Source organism: Poromitra crassiceps, assembly GCF_964638095.1.
Source record: "Poromitra crassiceps genome assembly, chromosome: 9".
Classification (NCBI taxonomy): Eukaryota; Metazoa; Chordata; class Actinopteri; order Beryciformes; family Melamphaidae; genus Poromitra; species Poromitra crassiceps.
In genome coordinates, this window is record NC_139630.1 from 57,722,620 (window position 1) to 57,740,657 (window position 18,038).

An 18,038-nucleotide genomic window follows, 5' to 3' on the forward strand; every position below is an offset into this window, starting at 1 on the left:
TGGTACCACTACCTATCTTTTCCCCATGTTTCTTCCTGTAATTTCAAGTCAACCACAGCCAAATAACCACGATGGAACACGATACCTTCCATGATACCTAATTATCATGGAAAGAAAAGAAAGAAAGAAAGAAAGAAAGAAAGAAAGAAAGAAAGAAAGAAAGAAAGAAAGAAAACGGCCCGTGCTAGAATGGATTGGCCGGAGGGACATGATGAGTGGTGATTGGTTGGGTTTAGGGATAGGTCCTGCCCCCTCCCTCCGGCCGATCCACTTCAGCCTTCGACTCAAGAAAACTGAGCAGCCCGTGAGGAGCAGTTCAAGAAACCCCTTACATGCGGCCGAGAACTCGCGACGTTACCTTACGTAGCCGCCATTTTGTGTCACCCGGGAGCAAAGAAAACCAGCCGCAGCAACACCGGCGTGGATTTTTTTTCTTTCTTTGAAGCACCTTTCACACGGAGAGTCGGCATCGTGCACCCAATTGAAGCTTCGCATGGTACGTATCTGCCGAGATGACCACCGATTAGTAAACATAATGCTGTTTGTTTTTGCTCCGTTGTTAGAGCGCCATGCTAATCTATGTCGGGGACTCGAGTTTTCGCGGCCGTCTACTGTGCTAACGTGCTAATGTGTTAGCAAGGTAACAGCAGCCGGCATTTTGAGAAGAGGCCCATAATATGATTGAAGGTTGGTTAATCCGACGTCCAAGAAGAGAAATGCAACTAACGTTAGCCTAAAGCAATTGCATGTGACGTTTTCTTAACGATGCACTAACGTTAGTTTAGTGTTAGTGTAAGCTTCCGCGCGTCTGGCGAAGACTTGGGCCTGGGATCCACACAGGCTAGCTATCTAACGTTAGCGTTATGTCTACAGAGGCGTGGTGGTATGGACAGTAGTTAGCTAGCGTTGGGCATGGGTTTTGTACAATCAATCAATCTTCAATTGTAATCACCTATCAATTCATATACCAAATGTGAAAACTCTTAAAATGCGCCGACAGATAGTGTTCGTGCAGTTTACAGCTGGTTTTTAGCGTCAACGTTAGCCATAAAGCTAGCGTTAGCAAAATCGTGGCCAAAACAGTGGCGCCAATCTGAAGCGTTACCAGCGAGCTGCTGGTAAACACACCCGCTCTGATCACTGAAGTGTTGTTAACACCGCACTAATCTCATCTGCACAGATGTCTGCAGACATGGCCACCGATCATGTAAACGGGAATGGCACAGAGGAACCTGGCACAGAGGAACCAATGGATACGACTGCAGAGCCAGAGGTCACCCACTCGGAACATTTCGAGACTTTATTGGAAGCAGGTTTACCCCAGAAAGTTGCTGAAAAGCTGGATGAAATTTACGTAGCAGGTGAGTCAAGCTTTTGAAGATTTATTGCTCTGCCACTGTCTGACCTCCTGTATTTTAATACTTGGAGGGGGAAACATGCTCTTTAAGACGCAAGTTACATGCTCAACACATGCACACAACGCTCCTCTACGTAAGCTCTTTGCACAGAGTTCGTATGCGTTTTTGTTAATCCGTCACCTGAAAAAATCGTCACGCACAGACACCTTGCACATTCAGTCCTATGCGTTTTATTCATAGCTTTGTTGTTATATTCGCAATGCGAGACAAATATTCGTCCTCTCCTGTATGCACATTACAACAGTGGTGATGTGGACTGGAGAAGGCAGATCATGGCAGCAGGTCGGGGAATGGTGCCGTATACGGACAGGGGCTCCGTGCTCGACAAGCCAGCTGTGGTGGGCCGTGGCCGGTAGCCGAAGCACCGTGCCCCGGGGAGAGGGAGCGGAGAGTGCACCATGTCTCTCCAGCTGCCACTCCACTCAGCCGCTCCTCTGTCTCTCTCTCCCAAACACACACACACACATGGGTTAAAAGGCTCGCAAAAGGCTTTTAACTGAATGCAAAACCGCAGAAAATCAAGCCTGTTCCGAAAACGTTAATAAGTGAGGTCGTTTTTTTTTTTTTTTTTTACTTGTGTCAACTTCAAATGGAAAAAACTGACTTGGTGTGCAAAGAGCCTTAATCTGATTTCAAATTCTAAGTGAAAGTGCAAATACTCAACTACTGACTGCCCCAGAGGGAATCCAAACTGCTCACACTGGCATTATTAGTGCCATGCTTTACCCACAGAACCACACAGGAGAGCCAGGAGAGGTGAAGGAAGATAAAGGAGTTCTCTCATCTCTAATGTGTGATTTTACATTTATTTTTAATTCTTCTGTGCTTGTTTATAATTGTTTTGCCGTATTATACATTTGGTCTTTTGTGTGCTTATTCTAGTGTACAAGCACTTTGTAACCTTAAGAAAGGTGCTATACAAATAGGTTATTTTATCATATGGATGTGGTGCACATATCCCACAGTGTAACATCGTAAGGCAGGTTGATGACAGTGGGCAGACACTGACAGTGTTCTGAATAAACACCTGCACCTGACTACTAACGTTAGGCACTGCATGTTGTTGAGCAGCTAACATTAGCTGTAGTCTGATAAAGGAAGCACAGATAGTTGAAACCATAACCGCATATTCAGATAACTGCTAAATTATAAATGGTCTACCAGACAACATGCATAACGATAGCCAGATAGTCAACGGACGTTTTGAAGATTGCGAGCGGCTAGCCGCTTTCACGACTTGTCATATACACTCGGTGTATATGACAAAATTGATGTTAATGCTAACATCGCTACCGGTAGCCATCGACAGTAAAATGCTAACTAGCCATCTCATTCATGCCAGCCAGCTAACGCTAGCTAGCACTATTGTCTGCTGCAACTGTAGCCCTGTCTCCCATGTACAAAACCATCGTCTGACACATTTTATTTCCGTCTGTTTATGTGACCGTTTATAGCAGCCAGCTAGGTTGGCTTGTGGCTCTGAGCTGAGAGCCCTTCCGCTCTTCCTATGGCGAGTAGATCACATGCTTTTTTCAACGGACACCATTGGTTCCGCGGCAGAGTGCTGCCTAGCAGTTGGGCACACTTAGTGACAAGCAAGACAACAGTAACTGACTGGTTTTTGTATTGAGTTTGGCGTCAGTGGGCGTAACTCATAGGAGAGCGAGCTCCGTTTCCCCAGCATTGTGTAGCAACAACACCGGAAGGTAACCTCAAGAATTGGCAAAAAGATGGTTGTAGACATATATGTTTCAAGGAAGGCAGTTTGAAGTCAGCTGGTATCGTGGCACACAGAGATAACAGAGCAGCTGTCTGGCTGGGGAGTTGAACCCGTCCAACAGGACCCAAAGCGGATGTACATTTGTTTTTTCTAAGCCAAAGCATGTTTTTTTAAGATGTTAAAAAATGTGTTGTGACAATTTTCAATTGTCTTAAATGTTCCCGTCAGTGACATCGCTGTGCTTTGTTATTCATTTCCAGCACAACACTTTAATATTTGATAGGGTAAAAAATCAATTCAGTGTCAGCTTTGTCAGTTAATGTCGTCAACCTGTCCCAACCCCCCGGGGAATTATCTTGTATTGAAAGTTCCAATGTTGTGGTGCTGTGTGTGAACAGGGATTCCGTTAGCCGGCTTTTAGCCGGTATTTGTTGCCGTGGGCCGGCAAATTAAAAGGTCACCGGCTCAAGTGGCCGGCTGAAAATGTGCCAGATAAATCAATTCCTTATATAAAATAGGCTAATATTGTGTGACCTATAGCCTAAGTGATGTTGCCAATAAGCTACGACTTAAATAGAGACTTACATCATATTTTTCCCGCCCCGTTATGTTGAGTGTTGGTGAAAAAGAAAAATATAGCAGACGCTTTCTTTACTGTAGCGCGCCGTTCAAGAGCCACACGCGCAGCATCAGTCCCGCCGGCCAGCGCTGGACCCACTGTGACTTCATGCAGGAGGAAACCGAAATGTCAAAACAGACATCCCTTGCTAGGCCAGTCCTTTTTTTAATCTAGATCGTGCAACGACAAGTACTTCAACCGAGGCCAGCAAGACGGCAGGAAAGCGTCAACCACCTCCTATTCTTCCTCATGAAGAAACACTAGCGTGCCTGCCGCCGTCAAAAGCGAAAGAGACCTACGTAGGCTGTCAATTTAGCGGAGATAAAAAGTATTTTTACCTACGTCGGGCGAATCAATCAATCAATCAATGGCTCGCGCTTGTTGCCCGACGCTCGTATGATGAGGAGATGAATCAAAATGCTGATCGAGTGCAGGAGAGCTGCCGCAGGTGCCAGGTGTGGAGGGAGATTAAGGTGCGTAGCCTATTGCTGGAGATTCAAGTTGTGCGCTGTCTGCACTGACACTGTCGCACTTATTACTTAGCTAACACTACGTTGTTTTTTCATCAAGGCAATGTCCAGAAGATATGGGTTCACGAGTGTCTGCAAATGCAGATAGATAGGCTACAATAGGAGCATGCATGTTGTCTGTTTCAATAACAAAAGCGTCCTTACCGAGAACAACGTGCCGACCAATTAAAATATTCTTGCTGCAAAATCGGCCTCTTAATGACAACACCGGAATGAAGATAATCAACTATACTATACTAAAGAATACACTATAGAGAAATAGATTCAAAACGTTTATTTAGGAAACAATTCTTTTATAACATCCTTTTTTTAATAGTGGCCGCCGGCCGGTAAATATTCGATATGGCCGGAATTCTGGAACGTCTGGAAAAATGCCTAGCGGAATCCCTGGCTGTGAACGGTTTGTGCAGCATTAGGGAGATCCAACAGTGACCGCACTTTTCAGCTCTCGCCCACAAAACCTGTCGCTAAACGGGCTTAGTAAGAACGAATATTGGCCTGTACCAGAAAGAGCCAGTAAAAACCAGAGGTTTCACTATAGAGCTCAACAGCCAGAGTTTTAAACCAACCAGCCAGCTACTAAGTCATGAGTAACCTTAAAACATTTGACTTGGAGCTCACAATGGTCACTCACAATTCAGTAGCTGGGTGGTTCCAGGCTTAAAACTCTTGATATGAGGACTTTTCGAAGCATCTATCTAGCACGGAGGTGCACAGAAGTGGCCGGTCACTAGAGTTGAAATGGCAGAATGTCTGAGTCTGCCCTGCTTGTATCCGTCACCTTTTTTTTACCCTCCATGAGTTTGCATCCTGTAAAGTGTAGCAGAAGTTGTTTTGGGGTATCATGTGGTCATAGGGTGCAAAGTTTGAATAGGATTAAAATTTAAAATGCACTGATATATATCTATTTTTTCTTTTTACCTCCATTAGGCCTATGTTTGTGATTGCTTCAAGGCTGCATGAATCACGTCATCACATCTTCTGTATCACTGCTTTTACCCGTTTGGAATTCACTGATTTGAATATGTTTTTAGGACGACTTATTTTTGGAACCCCAGATGATTGATCATTTTGTCGTGTGTTCCTGTCCTCCAGGCCTCGTAGCGCACGCTGACCTCGACGAAAGGGCCATCGAAGCTTTGAAAGAATTCAACGAGGACGGAGCGCTGCAAGTCCTGATCCAGTTCAAAGAAAGTGATCTGTCACACGTGCAAGTAAGTGAACGATGGTGCTGCTGCCTGTTGGATAATAGTTTAATCACATGCCTGGCTTTGGCATCAATGAAGATCTGACAGGTTAGTTCTCAAACCACTGCACGTTTTCTTAAAAAAAAAAAAAAAGTGATTTCAATGTTTTGGACTCTGTAAATAAGTGTTGTTGTGATTTGTCAACCTAGTACTTTAGTGACCTACTATCATCCAGAAAAGAATGATTATTTGTTTTCAATTTGTGTTACATTACATCATTTAGCAGACGCTTTTATCCAAACACATTTTTGTCAGCAATAGAGAAATCAACTATGCAACACAGTCTATGACAGCTACAACTTCTGAAGGAATAGTCGTCAAGTTTTCCCTCCCGTTTGTTATTCATTTAGGTGTCACCCCCCCTCATCTAAACTAATGCTGGATATCTCACGTTGAAATGAAACTCATCTTCTCTCTTCCAGAACAAAAGTGCCTTTCTCTGTGGAGTAATGAAGACTTACAGACAGAGGGAGAAACAAGGGACTAAAGTGACAGATGCCACTAAAGGACCAGATGAGGCTAAAATCAAAGAGCTCCTGGACAGGACCCACTACACACTCGACGTAACAACAGGCCAGCGCAAGTATGGCGGCCCCCCGCCCGAGTCGGTGTTCACCGGCGTCCAGCCCACAGTTGGAACAGAGGTAAGCTCCTTCACGTTCGGTTACCATGAGTCAACTTTACTATCAGACCAGATAGGAAATAGCTCACTGTTTTCTAATGGCCACCAATGCTTAGCTATCATGCTCTTGTGTTTCCTGTAGGCTTTTGTTTGATCAATGGCTGAAGTTAGTCTGTTCATAGCCAGCAGCATAGTTACTCCCTCCTTTAACAAATGAGAAAAGTCAAGAATGAATTCTCAAAGGAATGATTTTGTTTGTTTTGTTTTGTATTTCGATTTTTTTTTATTTTTTGTAATTAGATGTTTTTGAACCTGTTCCTCTGAGAAGGTGGTATGTTTCTGCTGCTGTTCTTAATATTAATGTTGTTGTCTAGATATTTGTTGGGAAGATTCCTCGCGATTTGTTTGAGGACGAGCTGGTCCCCCTCTTCGAGAAGGCAGGGCCTGTCTGGGACCTGAGGTTAATGATGGATCCTCTCAGCGGCCTGAACAGGGGCTACGCCTTCGTCACGTTCTGCTCTAAAGACGCTGCCCAGGAGGCAGTGAAGCTGGTACGTTTTCTCATGGCGCTCAGTCACTCGGTAACTTCCTTCTAACCCTCATGGGGTTAGAAGTATTTGAGGAGTTGCTGTGTCTCAAAACTGTTAGAGGTGGCTGAGCTTCGCACCTCTTCCCTCAACCATTGTGTTGTTACTTCATCTTATATATATATATATTTGTCTATATTTCTTTCTTTCTACAGTGTAATAATCATGAGATTCGCCCAGGCAAGCACATTGGGGTGTGCATCTCTGTGGCTAATAACAGGCTGTTTGTTGGCTCCATTCCCAAAAGTAAAACAAAGGAGCAGATTGTGGAAGAGTTTTCTAAAGTCACAGGTGAGCTACCTAACCCTAACCCTAAAGTCACAGGTGAGCTACCTAACCCTAACCTCTAACCCCTAACCCTCAGGTGAGCTACCTAACCCTAACCCTAAAGTCACAGGTGAGCTCCGTTCTCTTCTGCTGTCTGAGATCTGAGATGAGTCACAGTTCAACATTCCTCACAACTCACTTCTTATTGATTTTGGTTTTGTGTCAAACCTTTCTGCTTCCGACTTCAGTGCTTCTCAAAACTTTTTCAAGCATCCCTAAACTGACCACCAATTACACCACTATTTGATAATATTTTGTACCAGAGACCCTGCCCGATACGATTTTTGCTTTTAGATGTTTTTTTTACAGAAAGCGTACGACACCCATGACCAAATGGACGGTATTATAGTGAAAATAAATTATTCCCCTTTTTGCTGTGGACCCTGTGAAAATCCCTGAAGGACCCCACTTTGAGAACCAATGTCCCAGTTCTGCTGCTCATTGACTGAAGCAGCTTTTAATAGTGCTGGATTATGTTTATTCTTGTGTGTAAATTCTCACTCACCCTCTCCCCTTTCATTTAAACCACCAGAGGGCCTCAGTGATGTCATACTCTACCACCAACCGGACGACAAGAAGAAGAACCGCGGCTTCTGCTTCATCGAGTATGAAGATCACAAAACGGCGGCTCAGGCGCGCCGCCGGCTAATGAGCGGCAAGGTGAAGGTGTGGGGCAACGTGGTGACCGTGGAGTGGGCCGACCCCATCGAGGACCCCGACCCAGATGTCATGGCCAAGGTAAACCTCAACGGTCCCTAGTTGGAGCTTTTATTTTGAAACAAGCTGAGTTTAATGTGTCACACCTTTTTGAATTGTCACAATTATGACTAAAATTATTTAGATATTAATAGGATTATTTAATATGGTTATTTTTGTGAGTTTGAGGCCACATCATTTTCTACACTTCTGGCTTCTTCAACTACTGGGAGCGTTCTTGATCAACCGAATGTTTCAGAGTTGCCAATATGACAACTAGGCTCTTGTGGACTTGTGATAAGGATGTGTATGTTGGAGCCATTATCTTGAATAGGAATCTTCAAGTTATTGTACGTGAAGCAAACTTGCAGTTAGTGAAAAGGACCTGAGATATTGAACCTCTTTTCGCTGCCCACTCTGCAGGTGAAGGTTTTATTTGTGCGAAACCTTGCCAACGGTGTTACAGAAGAAATCCTGGAGAAAACCTTCGGTGCGTTTGGGAAACTGGAGAGAGTGAAGAAGCTGAAAGACTACGCCTTCATCCACTTTGAGGAGAGAGACGGTGCATTCAAGGTATTGCCTTTCACCAGCCTCTTATTTGTGAATGTTCAGGGTATCCCAGGAGTCTTGAAAAGTATTGAAAGTTGATCAATCAATTTAGGGAAAATTAAGGCCCTTAAAAAGTATGAAAAAGTCTTAATCGCCATTTGTTAGCTATACAATTTTGTAGCTATTGTGCTGATTGCCTAAAGTGCCATAAGTTTGCATGGTCACAGCACTGCGCCGTGGACTTCAAGCTAGTTGTGCTTGTATGAGTGGATGTAGACTGCTGACTTGACTTGTTGCCAGAGATTTGGTGTCAATTGTCACGCACTTTTGCTTCCCAACCCCAGACATCAAATACAAAGCACATCTATATGACTTCACAATGTGTGTGTATTTGTAAAGAAGACTTAACCATGTTTATTTCGGCATACTAAGCATGCATGGATGAACATAGTTTGCCCTGTCGAATCTAGAGCTGCCGAAAATAATCGATTCAGAGATGCATCGCGATGCTTAATAGGACGATTCTGAATCGATTAACAAATATCAAAAATCGATTATAATTTTTTTTTTTTTATAATCAAATAAAATAGAATGTAAGTACATGCAGTTGTTTATTTTAATTATGGATCATAATACAATGCAATTCCAAATGCACTTTTATTTTAAAAGTAGCCACACAGTGAGAAAAAAGAAAGTGAGAAAAAATAAATCATGTATTGCGGAAAAAGTGATGCATCGATTTAAGATGCATCGTATAATCGAATCGAATCGAATCGTAGACTTGTATAATCGTATCGAATCGTGAGATCAGTGAAGATGCACAGCTCTAGTCGAATCCACCTTTTCTGATTATTCAAGTTGTTTGTAAGTCAAGATTTTGGTTTCATGAAAAGGATTTTGTGGATGTGGTTGCAAATGTGCATGATGTTCTGCTTTCCTCAGGCACTGGAAGAGATGAACGGTCAGGAGCTAGAGGGAGAACACATCGAGATTGTTTTCGCCAAGCCGCCAGATCAGAAGAGGAAGGAGCGCAAGGCCCAGAGACAAGCACAGAAAACACAAATGTAAGTCTATGGTCAGGGCCTCAAAGGGTTATCGGATGTCCGTTGCTTAATATTTAAAAAACACTAAAGATTATACCCTTTTAAAATGACGGCATTTTGGAGTATGGCTAATATAATATCCAACTTGAGTTTTATTGGAATCATTTTGTCAGAATAGTCTTCACATTTTTCGCAGACGTGGATGTTTTGTGTTAAATGAATCTCTTGTGGACATTGTGCTCCCAGTTCTTATATATTGTCTTTCCGTCTCCTCAGGTATGACGACTATTACTACTACGCCCCTCCGCCCCACATGCCCCCACCTAACAGAGGGCGGGGCCGAGGCGGCGGAGGCCGGGGCGGCTACTCCTACCCCCCCGACTACTACGGCTACGACGACTACTACGACTACTACGGCAGCGGCTACGACTATCACAACTACCGCGGCGGCTACGACGACCCCTACTACGGCGGCTATGACGACTTCCAGGCCCCGAGCCGGGGGCGGGGCGGCGGCGGCCGGGGCCCCCGGGGAGGCTCCTCCCGCGGCGGCACCGGGCCACCCAGGGGCAGGGCCAGCTTCTCCCAGCGCGGCGGGCCCGGACCGGGCCGAGGCGGGCGGGGCGCCAGAGGAGGCGTGCAGCCCAGAGGGCGAGGAGGGGTACGTGGTGCGCGGGGTGGCCGCGGTGGAAATGTAGGAGGAAAGCGCAAAGCTGACGGGTACAACCAGCCAGATTCCAAGCGGCGCCAGACCAATAATCAGAACTGGGGCTCTCAACCCATTGCTCAGCAACCGCTCCAAGGTGCTGATCATTCTGGTAACTATTCCGGTTACAAATCTGACAACCAGGAATTTTATCAGGATTCTTTTGGGCAGCAGTGGAAGTAGAAACAGTAGGGCTTTGATAACAAAATCTGTGTTTTTTGTTTTTTGTTTTTGTTTTTCTCTCTTTATTTAGAGACATGATCTGATTGGCTCTAAATCACATACGGTTGCCTGCTTCTTTTTTATTTTCCCCCAAAAATTGGTGACATCTGGCAAGGTATCTTTTTGTACATATCTGAATAATCCGCTTGGACTGGAACAGTAGTCACACTCCCACCTGCTTCTGGCCAACTGCTTTTAGTTTCTTTTATTTACTTATTTTTTTTAATGACAGGTGGTCGTTTAAAGATTTTCCATAACCAAGTTTGAAAAAAGTGAAAACGATTTTAGATTGCAATCATGTGCTCGAGCTGTCTATTTGGCTATAGCTTTACATGTATGTTTTTAGAAATTCTGGTTTCCATGTTTTAAGTAGCTAACAGCAACAACGGTTATGTCTCCTAAACCTGTATTTAAAACAAATGAAGCTACAATTTGTATTGTCACAAAGTAATGCGTGTCTTGTTATTGAAAAGAAAAAAAAGGACCACCGCAGTCCTATTTTTTGGCTTTACATTTTGGCTTGTATTCTTTGCTGTTTGTCTGCTTTAATAAACATACACGCACACGTGTACAAAACCTCAAATTGTGTTGCAAATTCATGTTTCGGCAAATTCCCTCTTCAAATTGCCTTCAAATTTAAGGCTCCTTGTGGAAGAAAATGGACCAAAGGTTTGCCAATGTTGGCCACATGCTACAATGTCACCTTGCATGCCATCAAATTCCAAATCACCTACTTCTCTAGTTGGCATCTCAAGTGCTCCGTATGTGTAGTGACATACTTCATCCTTATGAGTTCCTCATGTCAAAACACACAGAAATCACATGGTTCACAAATTGGTGTTCTAAATTCAGTCATTGTCGACGCAGTGGAAAGAGCAACTCGTACCGCCACCTCCAAGTCCGTTATTCGAGTCCCTTTTGCTACTGGGGGGTGGGGGAGCACAATTTGATCATCACTTTGATAGTGAAGCTTTTCCTAGTCCCAGAAGGATCTACCTTTAGCCGTTGAAGGCCTGGATACTAATCTTGCATGTTTATCTTTGGAAAGTTTAATATTGTGCAATGGTGGTAAATAACCGGCATGCTATTTGTTTTCATTTTTTTTGCTTTTATAGAAATTCTGGCTGCTCGTTTAACCCCGCCCCTCCTGAAGCTTGTCCACGTCCACCCTCAAACCACTTTTTTTTTTTTTGTTAAAACCACCATCCCAATAGACCCTTTTCACCACAGCCATTTTGAGGTGTCAAGAGCAGGGTAAACACAGGTATAACCAGTAACATTAATGATGGCTCTACTCCATTTAGGTGTTCCGGTGCTCATTGTTATTAGTTACACCTGTGTTTACCCTGCTTTGACACTCAAAATGGGTGTTGTGAAAAGGGTCTATTCTTGTCCTCTTAAGGCATTGCCATGTGCATGTTAACGGAGCGTGGAAGTCTTTCAGTATGCTTGAATGTTTGGCTTCTATCTTACACAGAATTCATTTCTTTCTTTCCTCTAGCATAGCTTGTCTTAGCGTGTGTGTGTGTGTGTGTGTAGATGTAATGTGATCCTGTTTTCCATTCTCTAATTGCTTCCTTTTGTGACCTGGCTAGCAGGGAAAAGGGGCGGAAGCTGGTCCTGATGTGTCGCTATGAAGACTGGCCAGTGTCACACGGCGTGAGTCACTGCAGGCTGCCAATGGATGGGATGGTAAGGTCGACTGACTCAGTGGTCCAATGGTCTTCCAGCCTTACAGGAGCAGACCCCCCCCCCCCCCCCCCCCAAAACTGCCACTTTTGAAGATAATCAGAGCAAAACTTGGGCTTTGCTTGCTACAGATTCAACTTTTATATATATAAATATATACACATTTATACACCCCACCCACCACCACCTCTTCCTCCTCTGTGCCCCGCCCGCTTTCTTCCTCAATATGCCATTTTTTTTAGACTTGCTAAGTAAGAGTTCATTGTGGGCGTCCCTCTGGAAATGTCTTTGCACTTTTATTTTTTTTGAGTGGCTCAGTGGAGCTTGATGCTAATGTAGCTTGATGCTAATGTATTTTACTTTTTATTTGTGTGTTTTTTTTTTTGGGGGGGGGGGGGGGGGGGTGTCTTTAATACGACGGACTAGACATGATCATCTCGGATAGATTTTTTTTTTTACACAAGAATATTAGCGGCGAGATCGCCCTGCCGCTGCAGGTCAGGCATTCCAGGAAAATGGTTCTTTTGAGAACTTGAGCTACCAAGGGTTGGTTAACTACCTCAGTTTCGAGGACTTGCCCGCCCTGTCCCAAGCTGTACTTTAGGAAACCGAGGCAGGGTTCGACCGCCCACCTCGGAAATATGCACAAGCAACGACAACTGAGCACTTGATGAATTGTATCTGTTGAGCGAGACTGTGGGCATGTTAGCTAATCCACCTGAAATGAGCCTGAACAAGCATTGCTGTCTTTAAATGAACTGTGAGATGATGTAGTTGCCAGATTGTACAGTAGCTAGGACAAACTGTTCGTCTTCTTTTTGTTTGTTTTTGTTCAATGTTGACGGCAGGAAACAGCCGCCTCTACAGTCTTCCTTTTCCTTCATCGATGGGGCAACGAGTCTTAATTTTGTGTTTTGCGTTGCCTCCTTCGACGAGGAAACGGTCTTAAGTGTGTGTTGTAGTTGCTCCCATCAGTGGAAGGACGTGTGCTCACTGACATCCAACAAAGCTGCCTTTTTGGGGGGTTCCTATGCCGGTCTGGAAGAGTAGAGAAAGTGAGTTTGATCACTTCCCAGGTCCTGGAAAGTTTAGGAATTGCACAAAATACAATGGAAGAAGTCCACAATGCAGGACTACAGATTCCATGTATTTGTATGTGGTTGTAGGTCTGCTGTCCTGTCACATATTTGTGTTTGTGACAAATGATCCTCTAGTGAAAATGGTCTAGTTAACAGTCTTGTTGTTGTTACACTAACATCATATGTCATCTGAACGATAAAGAGCAAATTCTTCAAAGATAAAAATCCACCCTGAAACAAACATGGGTCTACCTTACATTTTTGGGCCCATTTTGTTTGCTGCATTTTCCTTATGCCCCATGAGTTGAATTTGACCTTGATTCATCTAAATTATAAACTATTTTGTAACCTTTTCTTAAAATAAAATAAAACCCTTTAGTGATACATTGTCGGTGGGAATTATTGCACATTTTTATTGACACTTTAAATTTTGCATGTGTGCAAGACACAGGGTTCCCCCGCCGCACTTTACAGCCAGACCTTCTTGTCTGGCTTTTTAACCAAAAGCCCGTTCAAATCATAATCACTTTTCAGCCGGGGGAACCCGTGGCTCCAAAATGCCAACTCGCTTCTGGGTTTTAGGACTCGAAACTTGCACTGCTCTGTATTTCTTCCCCCCTCTCTCTGGGGTTATCAAAAGGCATTTTGGGAAACGTAGGAAATAGGGCTGCAACTAATTATTTTCATTATCCATTAATCTGTCGATAATTTTCTCGACTAATCGATTAGTCGTTTGGTCTATAAAATGTCACAAAATGGTGGAAAATATCGCTCACCTTTTCCCCAAAGCCATCCCAAAGATAGTTTACTATCATAGAAGACTAAACAAACCAGAAAATATTCACATTTAAGAAGCTGGAACGAGAGGTTATTCTCTTCAAGATTTTCTTCTTAAAAATGAGTTTAAACGATTAATTGATTTTTTTTTTAACGGCGATTATTTTTCTGTCTACTCAATCAGGTTAATTGTCTTCTTAGTTCAAATGATAGTTTTTTGTTTCTTTTAATCAGACAAATGTGTAGTTAAATCATGAGAGACCGGTCGGTAAGGTTTAACAAGGGACTTTATTTAGCAAGTGGCGTGCATGGCAAGTACTTTGGCGTATGACTCCATTGTAAGATGGTGCTCCTCTTTAGGTGAGAGGGCGGCATCTATTTGGGCTAGAGAAAATCCCCCCCCCCCCGGGATTCTTCCGGAGTCGACACTCGTTGGTGGTGGACTGGGGAGGTGGGTGGGCTGAAATGACGGCTTCAGAGGATGGTTTCAGGGGCGCGATGCCGGCTGCTGCTATGATCCGCCTGAGTGGGGGGTGACGTAGAACCCTCGCTATATACAGTATACAGTATACTAGGGAGGACTGATGATGACTGACGGCACGCTTGGGCTTGACTGATGTCACGGTAATACAGATATGACGGCCTCTCTCTCAGCTTGAAATTTGGTATGGAAACCTCACTAGAAGTTTTTTTTTTTGACTGACGGTGGTCAGATCTACTACACATTTGTCTGATTAAAAGAAACAAAAAAGCATAATTTTCTGTCAATCGATTATCGTTGCCGCTCTAGTACGAAAATCACTAACTCAAGTAGATGGGGTGGGTTGAGGGAAAGTGGGTTCACCAAAACGGTAAATTGTCACACACAAAATAATAATCCTGCAATGCGTTGGACATCACAGATTTACGCTAGATAAATAACTGACTAAATAGCTGAGGGTGGATTTCTCAATGTCTAGGAAAAACGTGCAGAATTTCTAACATGAAAATGCGTAGGACAAGTTTTCTTGACCATCTCACGTTTTATAGGGTTTCTGCAGCTCGTTTTTCTGCCTCAGACTGTAAAAACAACCAGAACACAGTTGTTTTTAGTTAACTTTTTGTACTTTTCACTCCCTCTCCGTCTGTATCATCACAATTATTTGAAAAGATGTTACTGGTCAAAACATTTCTTTTTTTTTGTTATGGTTAACAAGTGTGTTTGCATTCTTGCAAATAAATTGTTTTATACTGTACAGTGAGGCGAGTTAAACTTATTTTTCTAATAAAGTTATTGACTTGGATCTGGGTTGTGTGTTTTATTTTGAAGTGAATGGCATTGTTTTTTTCTATATGAATTGCGTTGCTGACAATGTTTATTAAGGGTCTTTAAATGACATATTAATTAAAACGGGGGCCTTAAACAGTCTTAAATAGAAATGGTGACCTGTTCCATCAAAATGAGTCTGTCATGCTGGCGTGTTTGTGTAGAAATGTGATTTTATGAGAAAGGGTGGACGTTCGCTGGGGCTGACATGGGGATGCAAACTCATGGATAGTGAAAATGGTGATGGATACAGGGCAGACATAAAATCACTGTGACATCACACGTGTACAGTTTCATGTCAGGAAGTCCCCCCTGCAGTGTGATCTTTACCCCCCCCCCCCCCACACACACACACACACAATGCAATCTGGGCTCCAACCTGCTTCATGTTCATGACAGTATACTACTGTACCCCCTCACTAACAGGTGTATTTTTGTAGCTATATATATATTAGGGATGTCACAATATATCATCCCACAATATATTGCGATATCAAAACGTGACAATATGTATCGTTGAGATGAAATCTCATCGCGAGACAAAGAAGCTGAACATGGTGGCACTGATCTGCAGCTGATTGCAGGCTCGCTCTCCTTTTCATTGCTTTGTTTGAACAGACGAGGGACGTTACAGACACGGAGGATGAAAATGGTGAAATTACTCAAATTAGCGTGGAGGATGCCCCCTCAACTTACAAATCGATCGCAAAAAAATATTGTTCAAATATCGTATCATATCGTGAACTGAGTGTATTGTGACACCCCTAATATATATATATATATGAATGGTCTTAAAATGAATCTTGCGGAAGTCTGCAGATATGCCCTTTGTCAATGTAGACAGCAAATGTGTCATTGTCTGATTTCTATTTTCATCCAGATACCTGTAGTAGCTTAGTAGACCCACAGATGGTATGGTTTCATCTACATGTGCCAGTAGGTTTTTATTTTGACGCACCACAGGAGTGAGTGACTCCTGTGTGCAATTTGGTCAACTTTACTACTGACAGGCAGAGCGGAGCACTTCTTTCACTTCACGTTGATGTACGGTTGGACAATTAGCTTCAATAATGTCTTCTGGATACCACACTGACTGATAAAATAAAATGATCAGAGATGTCATATATGTATATATAGTCTTCTGTAATTGCCATTTTTCATAATAAATAGTATGACAAATACACGAATATGAATACTGTATTGATATCGGTACCGATACTGTATCGAGACTATCAATATTTCCCATATTGATTTTTTTGCACGTGGTCAGTGACACGATAAGAATACTTTTTATTTCAGTGCGTTCAGTAACAATACAACACTCAGTAGTTTTGACTAAATTTGTCCACTAAGTTATCAATATAAAGTGATGTACATATTATTACACCACCTGGGTGGTACACAGTGTTGGATTTTTAGCCCGATTTTTACATTTTGAGTAAATTGTGTAGAGTATTGCAATATATCACAATATGTAATGTATCGCAATGTATTGTGATACAATCGTATCGCAACCCATGTATCGTGAGGTCCTTGCCAATACCCAGCCCTAATATATATATATATGGTTCTGATTGCTTCCTCTATGACCTTGAATGAATCTTCTTAGCAATATATATATATATATGTGTATATATATATATATAAATACTGTATCGACAAATCATCTTTATGTACAGTATGTGTGTGTGTACACATACATAAAGATGATTTGTCGATGGGCCTTTTTCCTCTCCAGCTCCATTTCTCATTTTCAGGACCACCGACAGCGCCCGCTATATTGTGTGACTGTGTACACATAATTGTTCACATTGTAATGTGTTTAGTTCTCTTTTGAATGTTTCTTCGCTGCTGCGTGTTACAAAGCAGAATAAACACGCATTGTGCAACCATCAGTGCATCCTTTAACAGTTCTGTAGAAGGGAAGTATGCAGATTATCTTAAAATATACACAGATGCATCAAAGACAACAAGTAGTAGAGTGGGGGTGGCATTTATAAGTCCAGAATTAAATGCAATGGTGAATAAAAGTGACTGGCAAATTATCAGTATATACAGGGGAATTGTTGGCTATTCTTTGAGCACTCAATTGGGTAGAAGGAAATAAAACAGGTCATGTTTTAGTAGGGTCAGACACTCCACTAGTGCATTAGTAAGTGTCAAGAATGTACAGTTGGAGGGAAGATTGGATATTGTGCTGGAAATATCTCAGGCAATTTAGAGTCAGTAAATCAGGAACAACTGTGAAATGTAGGCTACCGTATTTGGATCCCAGCACATATAGGGGTGGAGGGTAATTAATTTAGCAGATAACCTATGCAAAAGATGCAACTAATAAGACAGAAATAAATAGTAAGTTATAGTAAGTATAGTATAAAAGTATTGTCAAAGGATAAATGAAAAATAAATGGCAGGAGGAGTGGAATAAAGAAACTAAAGCATTATTATAGTATCCAAAAGACAGTAGGAAAAATGAGAGACATGAGCAGAAGTAAAAAAGATGAAGATATATCAAGGATGAGATTTGGGCACACTGGGCTTAACAGTACACTTAAGATCATGGGAAAGCATGAGACTGGTATGGGTGAATATTGCAATAATAGGCAGGAAACAGTAGAACATGTAGCTAATGACTGATTGTCCCAACTACCAACAGGAAAGACATGTCCTTAAGAACAGATTGGAGAGCAATCGCATCAAGCTGGCGTTAAAAGGAATATTGCAGTTGAATTCAGGGGGGTATAGGGCTATATTTTCATTTTTAGAGGAAACTGGACTAGAAGAATATACCGTAGTCAGGATAGTGTTTTAGAAGCCCATTCTGATCCACACTCCATTTCAGAAGGTGGCGGTAATGCACCATAAGTTATTTGCCAACCGCCATAAAATACTAGTAGAAGA

At 42.6% G+C, this 18,038-nt stretch overlaps 1 protein-coding gene across 5 annotated transcripts; it reads left to right on the forward strand.

Moving 5' to 3' along the window:
• The first annotated feature begins 389 nt into the window (after nucleotides 1-389).
• On the forward strand, nucleotides 390-12,284 carry LOC310782759 (heterogeneous nuclear ribonucleoprotein Q-like). 5 transcript variants are annotated; one of them, XM_083643497.1, is made up of 11 exons: nucleotides 390-496; nucleotides 1,181-1,361; nucleotides 5,383-5,501; nucleotides 5,957-6,178; nucleotides 6,531-6,707; nucleotides 6,899-7,034; nucleotides 7,603-7,808; nucleotides 8,190-8,339; nucleotides 9,258-9,379; nucleotides 9,635-10,176; nucleotides 11,882-12,284. In XM_083643497.1, exons 1-11 carry the CDS (start codon nucleotides 494-496, stop codon nucleotides 11,908-11,910), a joined length of 1,887 nt encoding a protein of 628 aa, XP_083499623.1. In that variant the 5' UTR covers nucleotides 390-493; the 3' UTR covers nucleotides 11,911-12,284. The 5 variants fall into 5 exon arrangements, with proteins under 5 accessions (XP_083499623.1, XP_083499624.1, XP_083499625.1 ...); XM_083643498.1 differs by having other exon boundaries at nucleotides 11,885-12,284; XM_083643499.1 differs by having other exon boundaries at nucleotides 9,635-10,019.
• The last annotated feature ends 5,754 nt before the right edge of the window (nucleotides 12,285-18,038 follow it).